At 47.7% G+C, this 11417-nt stretch overlaps 1 protein-coding gene across 3 annotated transcripts in view; it reads left to right on the plus strand.

The window, feature by feature from the left end:
* CORO2A (coronin 2A) overlaps positions 1-8404 on the plus strand; it is a 94780-nt gene extending 86376 nt beyond the window's left edge. For all 3 annotated transcript variants that reach the window (XM_014596194.3, XM_006259251.4, XM_019490801.2), the window contains exons 8-12: positions 1-97; positions 1412-1524; positions 2697-2787; positions 3055-3326; positions 5357-8404. In XM_014596194.3, the coding sequence (XP_014451680.1) occupies positions 1-97; positions 1412-1524; positions 2697-2787; positions 3055-3326; positions 5357-5488 (705 nt within the window). In that variant the 3' untranslated portion in view covers positions 5489-8404. The remainder of the gene's footprint in view (positions 98-1411; positions 1525-2696; positions 2788-3054; positions 3327-5356) is intronic.
* Positions 8405-11417: the final 3013 nt, after the last annotated feature.

Consider the following 11417-nt stretch of genomic DNA (forward strand, 5'->3'; position numbering starts at 1 on the left):
GGTGATGGGAACATTCGCTACTATGAGATAAGCATGGAGAAGCCATACCTGAACTTCCTGATGGAGTACCGTTCCCACATACCACAGAAAGGCATTGGTGAGTCTGTGGCCTGGATTGCTAGCATAGCTGTGGGCTCAGCATTTGAGACCATAACAATTTGGGGTCCACAATAACATACTCTGGGGCCTAACTCAGACCTCACATCAGCTTTGTGAATGGAATCTGACAGATATAAAAGCTACCGACTCTGCCTGTGTGTTCTTGGGATTTCCATCTATGTTCTCAATAGCACAGTCCCAAGGGCTCTGAGGCTAGAGGGGGCCTATTCTGAACACCACCTCTGAGCTACAACTCTGTTCCTAGAGGTAGAAAGTACACTACACAGCAAAGCACATAGATTTCATAGCCATTAGGGCTGGAAGGGACTTTGCAAAATCATTGGTTCCAGCCTCCTGCCCAAGGGACAGGAAGTCAGCTGGGGTCAGATCACCCCAGCAAGATAAGCATCCATTTGAGTCACTCTTTGACTCGAGCACCCAAGGAAGAAGGAAACACTGCATTCAGTGCCATGGCAATCAGACGGTTTATGAAAATGTTCTCTAGGCTCCATCTAACAAGTATAGATCCTTGTAAGGCCACAGTCGCCTAGGGCCCAACCACATATTAAAATTAATGCTGGATAGAAACCAGCTATAAAATTGTTACACATTTTCAAGCACTAATTTGGTAGCTGATTGGCTCTTTTTATAGCTGGATGGACATTTTTATGGCATGATAATTACTCTGCACATGTGGCTGGTCTAAATTTATTCTGTGATTAATCAGTTAATTGTGTGATAATTACTTTGCAAGTGTGGCCAGTCTACATTTATTGCACAATTAACCAATTCATTACATAACGTATGTAATTTGTGGCAAAAACCCTAGTGGCAGTATTGCCAACTCACAATTTTTAGCATTGTTCTTAAAGTCTCCACTTTGGGAATGTGAAAAACTTAGCTCTTTCTTATATATATAGATATATATAACTATATACAAAATAAAGAGCTACATTTTTCACATTCCCAAAGCATAGACTTTAAGAACAATGCCAAAAATCCTGACAGTTGAGTTGACAACACCGTGTCCAGTTGGATGTGTGTGTGTGTTATTGCCACCATTAATGAAGTGCGTGACTGTTAGTGCCCTTGTTACTGTTACAGCACTAATAAGCCAAGATGTTGTTAGCACATCTGTGCCAAAACGAATGCCATCTCTCAGCCAGGCATGCTGCTTGTGGTGAGGGATGCTGAGTCAATGACCTTCGCTTGCTTAAATTCACTTGGAAAAAGGATGGGGTCAGTCTTCCCTGGTGATTGTGCCCAGCCTGCTCCCAAACCATGCCTGCCATCTGCTGTGCTCTGTCATCAGGGGCCATGCCAAAAAGAGGCCTTGATGTGTCAGCCTGTGAGATCTTCCGATTCTACAAGCTGATCCCAACCAAAAGCCTGATCGAGCCTGTTTCCATGATTGTGCCACGGCGGGTAAGCAGGCCTCTGCCATGCACGTGGGCCCATCCACCAGCTCTGGTAGAGCACAGCTAAGCAGGGGATGCATGACCTCTGGGAAAGCCCTTGGGCCTATTCCTCAGCCGAGGTGGGAGATGGGTGCTGCCTGAACCAAAGATTATTTCCTAAGGAAAGACAGCTTGTGATAGCCTGTTACATGGCTTGCAGCTATGGAAGGCTCTTACCCAGCCATGTGTGTGGGACAGACAATGACACTATAGTATGTAAGAACATTCTAAACTGCTCATGGCCTTTATTGGAATAACACAGTGAAAGGGCCTGCACTGGGGTTTCAGCTCCTTGGAAGAATAAAGTTGCTAGCACCAAGCTTCATGCTGCCATACTGAAGCCATTCCCCATGTCTGAGCTGGCTAGCTTAAAGCTAGCTTGGAGAGCTATATGTACCACTGTATACATGCCTGGGACTGCAGTGTAGATATCCCAGTCAGGGAGACCAGAACCATTTCGCACCCACATCACTTTAGCTTTCACTTTGGCTGTGACTCTGTAAGCTACTAAAACTACTTCTGTAAGCTATTAAATCCCCTGACACCACTCAGTCCAGCTTCCCTGTGAGGAGGCTATTCTTATGGCAACTGATTATGTGAGTCCATGGAGTCCATGATGGGCACCACAGTGAGTACTTATACCTCTCCATCTCTGCTCCTCAGATATACAGCCCACCTGCTCCTCAGATATAGCTGTCTACATCAGCCCAGCTCTGCCATCAAGCCACCTAGCTCATCTCTGTGGGTGTTACATCTTTGAGGTTCACTTTGGGTGCAATCCCAATCCTTTGAAACCTAGCAGAAGTTCTGCTGCAAGTATTAACAGGACCAGGTTGTCTATATCCATATACTGCTAGGAGAATTATCAGCCTGGAACGTACCTTGTAACACTCTGCTCTTCCAGGCAAGGGGATGTTGTGAGCCAAAGCAACAAGGAACTTCTAGGGGAATCATCATCCCAGTAAAGGCCAGGCAAGGGGTTTCTGGGTCAGGATGGGTAGAGGTTCCTACACATTAGGAACCATTACCTGTCAGTGTCTAGGCTGCCCTGCTGAGAAATGGCCCTTTTTTGGCCAGCAAGCTTGGCAGCAGCTGGAGGCTCCAGTAGCAATTTTGTGTGTTTTCCCTGTGTGTTTGCAGTCAGAATCTTACCAGGAGGACATCTACCCCATGACAGCTGGGACCCAGCCAGCACTGACATCTCAGGAGTGGCTGAATGGAATCAATAAAGGTCAGGCCTGGGCAGAGGGAGCGGAGTTGGAGTCCAAAAGCTCTTTGCCTGACTTGCATTGGCATGATGTGTCAAGAGCATTCTGGTCCATTAGTGGCTGGAGAGCTATGCCCTATTAAAAAAATTAAAATTTGTCCTATGACTCAGGGCTGTTTCGATTATGAATGGCCTTTGAGAGTACCTCCAACCTTCAGGTCTCTCCTACTGGGTGAGTACATGCCTGCTCTTTCCAGGAGCTAAAGACCCCGCCCCCCATTTGCTTTACAGGGCCTGTTCTAGTGTCCTTGAGACCAGGCTCTGGGATTGTGAATTCTCTGCCACAATTTCCTGAGCAAGAGCCATCCCAGAAGACCACAGAATCCAACCGGTACCAAAACCAGGAAGAATGGATGCCACTGGAGGAGATCCAAAAGCAAAGCAGTGTCCCGGACAGGAAAAGCCAGAAGAAAATGGAGGAGAGACTGCAGAATGATAGCCAGATGCGGCTTTCCAATGGCTTTGATGTGTTTGAGTGCCCCCCGCCCAAAACTGAGAATGAGGTCTGGCTGTGTGGAAGCACGGGGGGCCTGAATGTGAGGGTGGGAGAAGGGAGAGAACAACAGGTGACAGCTAGCCCAAACGGCATGCTTCATTTGTGATCCCCTGAGGCCATTGGCTGTCTCTTACATGAATACAGCACACAGCACAATGGGGCAGCCCAGTTACAAGGGGTAGGCTCTCTCTACCCAGGTATTTATAGCTAGTCCTTGTCACTGCTGACATTAATACATTTCTGCTCTCAACCATACACTGAGGTGATGGTCACCCAGAGGTCCCCTGGACCATGCAAAAATCAGTACGCTCTATGCCTTACCTGAGCAGAGCCACAGCATTTTCATTGGTTTCCCCTTTCTAGCTGGTACGTAGCGCTGGCTTATTCAAGAGATGGTCCTAATTGAGGAGATTCCCAGCTGGACCATTGTAAGACAGTTATTGGCTTCACTGGCCTTTACGGGCATGCTGCTTTTCAGGAAATCTGGTCACTTGCCCAAATGTGGGAGAGAAGCTTGCCCCTTGGGAGAAGCCAATAAAAGCTTCCCCACAGTATTGTTGGGAGAGGGCCCACAGAGCAGGGGTGGGCAAAATATAGCCCACAGGCTGGATCCCACCTGAAGAGGCAATTTCTCTGGCCTGCAGTGGGTCCCTTGGTCTCTCCTGGCCCAGACACCATCCAGCCCATGGTGCATCCTGCCACTGTCTGAGCACACAGCGGGGCTGGGGCAGCTCTGCTGCTTTCTAGGCATCCCACACTGAGCTGGCCCCAGCCCCGTGGTACTGGTGCAGACCACATGCACAGCCATGCCCCCAGCCTGCCCCAGACTCAGCCTGGCAGAGTGGACCAGCTCTAAATCAGCAGGAACTTGCACATACAGCTGTGACCCCAGCGTGCCCTGCACCTGCTCCAGACTCACCCACCCATGCTGAGCAGCAGCAGCAGTGGCGGCAGCTGGGCAAAAGCTGCTGCTTCATGCAGGGGAAAAGCATCCCCTCCTCTTCACTGCTGCTGGGTCCTTCTTGCTGCAGCTGCTCAGAGCCCATGCCTGGGCTGCCCTGTGGGTCCTCTGCACTGCCACATCTGCCCCGCTGGATAGCCTGGAGGCGATGGTGACTGTGACAGAGAGGAGCAGCAGGGCAGTCCAGGCACCGGCTCCAGGCAGCAACAGCAAGAAGGGCCCAGCAACAGTGAGTGGGAGGGGCTGCTTTTCACCCATGCTGATCAGCAGCTTCTGCCTGGCCACTGCCACTGCTTAGCATGGGTGTGAGGCAGGCCAGGGTTGGGGCTGGGGCTAGGTGCTGTTGGCAGTGGTGGGGAGGAGCCACAGGACGCACAGGCTCCAGGCTGTTTTCAGGGTGGGGCAGGGGTGGAGGGGGGCGGGGGGTGCTGACCAGCCCGTGGTAGCTCCCCAGAACTGCCTATGTGGCCCTTGGGCCCAAATAATTGCCCACCCATGCCATAGCGTGCGACCTTTTTTGGGCCCTGTTCCTGGCCAATCACAGATGTTGAGACTGGGGCCTCTTAGCATTGGGTGCTGTATATGCATCTAGTGAGAGGGATGGTCTTTTCCCCCAAAATATCTCAGTGTAAGCCAAGAAGACAAAGGGAAGCTTTTTATCTCTCCTGAAGAGATCAGAAACAAGGGCCGAGAGAAGCTGAGGGACATACCCAGGTTACACAGGGAGTTTGACACAGAGCCAAGAGCTGGACCCAGATCTCCTGAGTGCTGAATTTTAGCCCCTGCACCCATCAGTGGAATGGAGTCATAAAGGCAGAAGTATGTGGGAGAGGGGTAGAAACTATTTTTCTGTCTTTCCTTTCCTTTCCTTTCCTTTCTACTGAGGGAATGTGGCTTTTCAGGAGCCATGGGGTGGGTTGGGGGGTGAATTCAGGTGGCTAAATGGGTACTCTGATGATGGCAGTCATGCCAGAGGATACCTGTCTGATATGCTGCTGGTGCCAGCAGGGCTGTGACAGTGTTATGCCTAGATATGGTTGTGGCATAAGGGGAACAAGGTGTTGCTTCTTTTCCAGCTGCTACAGATGTTTTACCGACAGCAGGAGGAAATCCGGAGGCTGCGTGAGGTGGTGAGTCAGAGAGATGTCCAAATCAAGCAGCTGGAGCTGGAGATCAAAAACTGCCACATGGATGCAGGCAGGTACTGAGGGCATAGGGGTGCCCATGTGGCTGACTGCACCTGGCAGGCCTATGAGAGACCCCAGCCACCTTGAGAGAACTGCTCTTTCTAGCTTTGGATTAAGATGGAAGGCATGCGATTGAGTGCCCAGTGGCAGCACATGGGCTCATACCCATCTATGGAGCTTGCAGAGGAAAGCTGGCTTGAAAAGCATGGACAAAGTCTTGGGAGTCTTGTTCTGGCTCTGCACACTCTCCTTTGATGCCTCTGTATGCTGCAGTGTGCTGGAATAAGCAGAAGGGGTACTACAAGCTTCCCAGGTCAGCTTGTGCCTGGCAGTGCTGCTCTTGGGGTCCCTGCACTGCTGCCTGGCTATGCAGTGTGGGGGAGGCTGTCAGCACTAGCCAGGTGCTGTGTAGCAGAGCCCTTGGGGGTGGCCCCCAAACTGCCCACACTGCACAAGGCCTGAGCTACCCTACACATGAAATAACATCGCGTAAGACCCATATGAAGACTGGAGTCTGTAGCCTGTCCCAATAGCATCTCCAGCCCTCCCACTGAGTAGGCATACAGGCCTGGCACTCCTGTCATCCTCCCACCTTTTCCCGTCAGGCAGGGTCTATTGCTACATCCTGTTTCTTCTTCTGCAGCAGCCATTGGCTCCATTGCTACCTCATGCCCCATAACCCAGACACCAGTTAGTCTGTAGCCCTTTCATGCCTCAGCAGCGTTTTCCTGACCCTACACTGCTCGTCTCCCACCAAGTAGACACACGCTGCTATCCATATGCTGTTATTTGCCCGACTTCTCCACTCTTCCTCGACTGCCTGATGTCAGAGCACCTTGCGGTTCAGCTTCTCCTGCCAAGGCTCCGAGCCCTGTCCCCTGAGCCTCTCTGTGTATACCTGGTGAGAACCTAGGTGTCCTGAGGTTTTCCAGGTCCCCTAGATGTAAACAGTAGTGTCCATGCAAACCCTAAGGTGGAAAGAAGTGTCCATGGTCTCGTGAACGGTGTGAGAATCAATGAGGCACTTTATTTTACCCGAAGTAATTACTGCTTCACACATACGTGTATGTGTATGCGTATGTGTGCATGCACTCATATACACATGGGGTGAGCATGGGCAAGATGGCAGGGCCATGATCTGAACTCAAACATTTGCCAAGTGCGAGGAATACTACTGTGTCACTAGATTAGAACCACTGCACCACAGAGAATTCAGCGGCCAGTGAAGTCAGGACTGTGTCCTGTCTGTCAGTGCCTCCTGTTGGGGCAAGGCGCTCACTAGCATCAGCTCCCAGAAAGCTGCAGCCGACAGAAGTTGCTCATCTGTGAGCACTGCAAGAGGACCCACAATAGGTGTGTAATGCAAAGAGACCTCAGCCTTCCCAAAAGCCTCATGCCACTCTAAGAACCAAGAAACTCAGGTGCTAAAAAAGTTACTTTTATGTTGCTTTAAACAGCCCCCTTTCTCCACTCCCACCAGTGACCATTTGTGTGGGGGTAGTTGTCCACACACCAAGACAAAATCCATTTAGAGTTGGCTGCCTTCACCTTTGACACCTCTCTCTGGCATAGAAGTAGAAATGAGCTACGCTGATGCTTGCTTTTTCTGGGGAACTCACCGTCAGACTCCATCTTTCTGTCTGTCCGATACTGTTTTGGAGGCAGCAGTACCGGTGTCACTGAGCAGCTCCATTCTCAGGGCAGCCATGCAATGCCTGGGGCAGTGCCAGCCGCTGCAGTGCCAATTGCAGTGGGAGCCATTCATTGCTGCTTTGCATGCATCTATTTTTGTGCCCTCTTCACAAGGGTAGTGCCCAGCCCACTATGTTACGCTAATGAGCACCAGTGGTAGGCTCTGTGAAGCTGAGCATCTGTGCTTGTGTGGGTTACCATCTCACAAGGTGATATGGATGAAAGAAAGAGAGAGCTGGTCATCCAAGTTGCCCACCAAATATTTTGGACACATCTACTGTTTGTCTGAACCACATTTGAAACTTCCACGCAACTAATACAGCCATACTTCTTTTTGTAAAAAAATCCCAATCATTTTTAGTTTACAACCAATGATTATCAAAACTGAACAACACATCAGTGACATGACAACATGGATACCTACAATGTAAGACAATGTAAGGCTGCTTCCTGTCAGTGAAAAGTGTGTTTCATTTGGAGTTTTTTTGGTTTTTTTATACAAAAATTATTTAAATTATTTGTCAGCGAAAGTAAAGAAAAATAATTTTTACCAGGCATTTTTGTTTGTTCTTTTTTTATTAATTTTTTTCTGTATGTGTATGACTAGACAGCTTGGAAACTGGTCAGCAAATGTTTCTTAGCCAATTATGAATGCACTTGTTGATCTCAATGTATACTTGAAAAGATAATCATTGCATTTATTGTTTACTGAAGACCTTTCAAAGAACAAAGAATATCTAATCAGGACTTGAATATGATCTTTTGGCTAATACCTCTGCATAAATGTAGGCTTTGAACTATGTTTCAGTTCAAAGCTGAAATGTAACCATAAATATTTTACAGGAAGACAGAGATTGGCAGAAATTGTTTTATTATGTTTTATTAAACAGTGCCTAAATATATTTAAATGATCATTTGTGGCATTCTTCTCAAATGGCTTGTATCTTTATAAAGAAAGAGAGGGAAGACATAATAGAAAACAAGATGAGGAGAAAAGGGCAAATAGATTTGTGCAATGTAAAACAAATGTAATTAAATAAATATCTATCTAGAATTTTACTTTTTAATATTATGTAGGTTTTGGTTTGATTTTGCTTTTTCCAGTGTTTAATTGCTTAAAGAAAATTTCTAAACCAGAGGACTCAGCAGACTTAGAAGGGAGTTTATATATTTCTGTCCTGTGCTCTGATAAATTATTTCCTGAATTATACCTGGTAATTAAACCTGAAATTATACAGGTGCTTACACTGTTGTTAATATATGTGTGTCTTAACCTTCCCACTTGCCCCAGAGACCGGTGGGCTGTTCATTTAAGTCCTTCCGTACTTTGTTCCTGTGTTGATTCAGTTTCTAATAAACTAAAAAACTAACCCATAGGAATGAACACAGATAGGCTTTCCTCTTCATTTGCTTTTTAACTACTGCACCTGAGTAACTACTATATGGGTAGTGAGCTCAAGTTTCCTCTCAAAGTGGGTCCACTGTGAAGTAAAAAAGCAAGATTCCTGGGGCCAGAAAGAGAGAGCTATAATCTAGTGGTTATAGTTCAAAGACCTGAGTTCTGCTGCAAGGACTGCACTCCAAGGACTAATCCAGGCTCAGACTTGCCTTTTTCACTGTTTTAAAATTAGTGGGGCTGGGATCATGCCCCTCCTGACTTGTAACCCACACAACATTCAAGAAGTATGAGTATGGCTGCACCTTGCCCAGGTATTGTGAGTAGGCAGGCTTCCTCCCTTCCATCCACCCCCATTGGCCTACATGCATAGAGGCCAGGAGACACCCATTCTGCACTGTACCATCCATGCCCCAGTTCAGCCTGGCTGTACGTGCTAACAGTCTGAAGTGATCCACTCCCAGACTTACTACAGACAGGGAACATGCAGCTTCATCCTGAACAGTTGTCATGCACCATGAGGAAAGTGAAGAATGAAGATCTGTTACAATCCTGGCAGCAAGATGAATCATGAGAATCATTACTTCCCAGTGATACTTCAAATTAAAAGTATTTACAAACCAATGTGCAGTCCAACAAGTTGCTGAGAACCATCCATAAATATGAGCCCTACCCTCAAGCAGCCAAACCCTCCAAATTCCTGAACCTGCCTACTGTACCATACAGGTAAGTGGGAGGAAAAGTCTTTCAGCAGGGGTTATTTTCTTTTATCTTCTTACCAGCGACCCAAGACTTATGGTTATCACGAGTTAAAGGCCCATCAGTGGAAGGCGAGTGCTATGCAAGATCACAGGGCTCAATGTTGTAATGCAAGGGTGGGCAAAATAGGGCTGCCAACTGATTGCATCTGGCTTATGGATGGGTAGCTGTGAACTCATGGGATCTGGCTTGCAGGTGGCCGGCAGCTCTGGCTTCAGCTGCCGCATAGTGCTGGGCAGGTCGGCAGGACTGGTTCTGCCCAGCACTGACGTGGTGGCATCAGCTGTGGACCCAATCGCCACCCAGAACCTGCTGGTGACATCTACAGCTGATACCTGGGCCCACCTGCGCTGCACTGGGTGGATGGAGGCATAAGCTGCAGATGCAGTCTGCAGGTTCCAGGTTGGGGTGGGATTCTGGGTCAGGGTGGGGATCAGGGCATGCTACAGCTCTGGCCAGGTTACAAGGGGAGGGAAAAAGAGAAGTGTGGCCTTCAAGAGGACACCAAAACTCATTAAGTGGCCCTCCAGCCAAAATAATTGCCCAACCCTGCCTTAGTCTTGCCTGCTGTGCAAGGTGGGTTTGGAAAGTGACTATTCAGGTGTAATAGCCCTATATATGCTCTTTACCAAGTGGTAAATGCCCTGAATGGTGCAAGGTGATCAGCCCTTCTCTCCCATCCCCACCACTGTGGATACACAGAAGCACATTCACTACCTCAAAGAAGAGTAGAATACAAAAAACTCAGATACAAATTCAAATTCCATTTCCCTTTTGTATCACTTGGCTTTAAAAAGTGATTGTACAACTAGACTTTACAAAACAGCAATAGGTTCATTTTCACTCAAGTTCTTAAAAATATTTTTTTTCTGTAATTGTTGCATAAAATTTTCTAAGGTAAAAATATAGTCTACATTTAAAGTAAAAAGGAAAACAAAATCCAGCAAAGCATGGAAGAGACCCAAAAATGTGAAGATTTTATTTACAAGGTTTCATTATGGAGGGAAAAAAAGGTGAGAAAGCCTCAGGCTAAACAGGAGGCCAATCACCACCATGACTAACCAATCTCTGCTCTTCTTGCTGGAGCAAGTCTCACAATAAAATTTAAGACCCCCCTAAACCCACTCGTGAAAGTGCTGTTTAGCTTAGTGTCTGTCATTCTGAGCAGGTGTCCAACCAGTGGGTGACTGCAGGACACGTGGGATGTGACAGGAACAGCTCCGTGGCTCTTTGGGGTCCCAAGGACTCACTTGACAACTACACATTCCTTGCTGGTGCTCGCTTGCTCAGGTCCCTTTCGGTATTGGTCAGTTCTTTAAGAACAGCTGGCATCTTAGTCATCTTCATTACCTTGATTATCTCATTGATTCATGATCATAGACAAGTAGGGATGGAAGGGACCTCCAGAAGTCATCTAGTCAAAACTCCTGCCTGAGGCAGGACCATCCCTATCCAAACCACCCCATACAACCATAATCTAAATTCTACATAAGACTACATCAACCCTGCCTCAACATAGACCTAATACCCTAACTTTCCACAGGTAAACCAAGGGAACCACAGCAACCAATGGCCTCCTTCTATAAAACATCATCAATATACACTCAAAAGGTCCTGGGTAGAGGCCCCCAGCTACAGAGGAAGGCACAAATGCCCCACAGTCCATACCAGTCTGACAATGGGGTAAAGCTCCTTGCTGACCCAAAATATGGCAATTGGTCTGACCCTGAACAAAGGGGCTAGACCCTGTAGCCATGAACTTCCAGCTTTGCGCCAAGCAGGCACACCCCAGTCAAAGTCCCCAATCTTGGCTGTAGCCAATACCTGATGCCTCTGGGAAAGTGTAAAAACACCCTGATACATAACAAAATGGTGTTGTAGGGGGGTTCTCTCTTACTCTTTTCCCCTTTCCCACTCTCCTCCTCATCTCTGTAACACTGGGAAAACTCATTTAGTCATGGCTTTTCGGTAGGGCAAGACAACAACTATATCCCACTATCACTGGATTACACTGATCCACAGCTGAAGTTATACAACAAGGAGAGGCTGAGACTTTCAGGCTACCTAGCTCTGTGCAACTGAGAAAGCTTGTGGATTTAAGGC

This window comes from Alligator mississippiensis, chromosome 3 (genome assembly GCF_030867095.1).
Source record: "Alligator mississippiensis isolate rAllMis1 chromosome 3, rAllMis1, whole genome shotgun sequence".
NCBI classification, from domain to species: domain Eukaryota; kingdom Metazoa; phylum Chordata; order Crocodylia; family Alligatoridae; genus Alligator; species Alligator mississippiensis.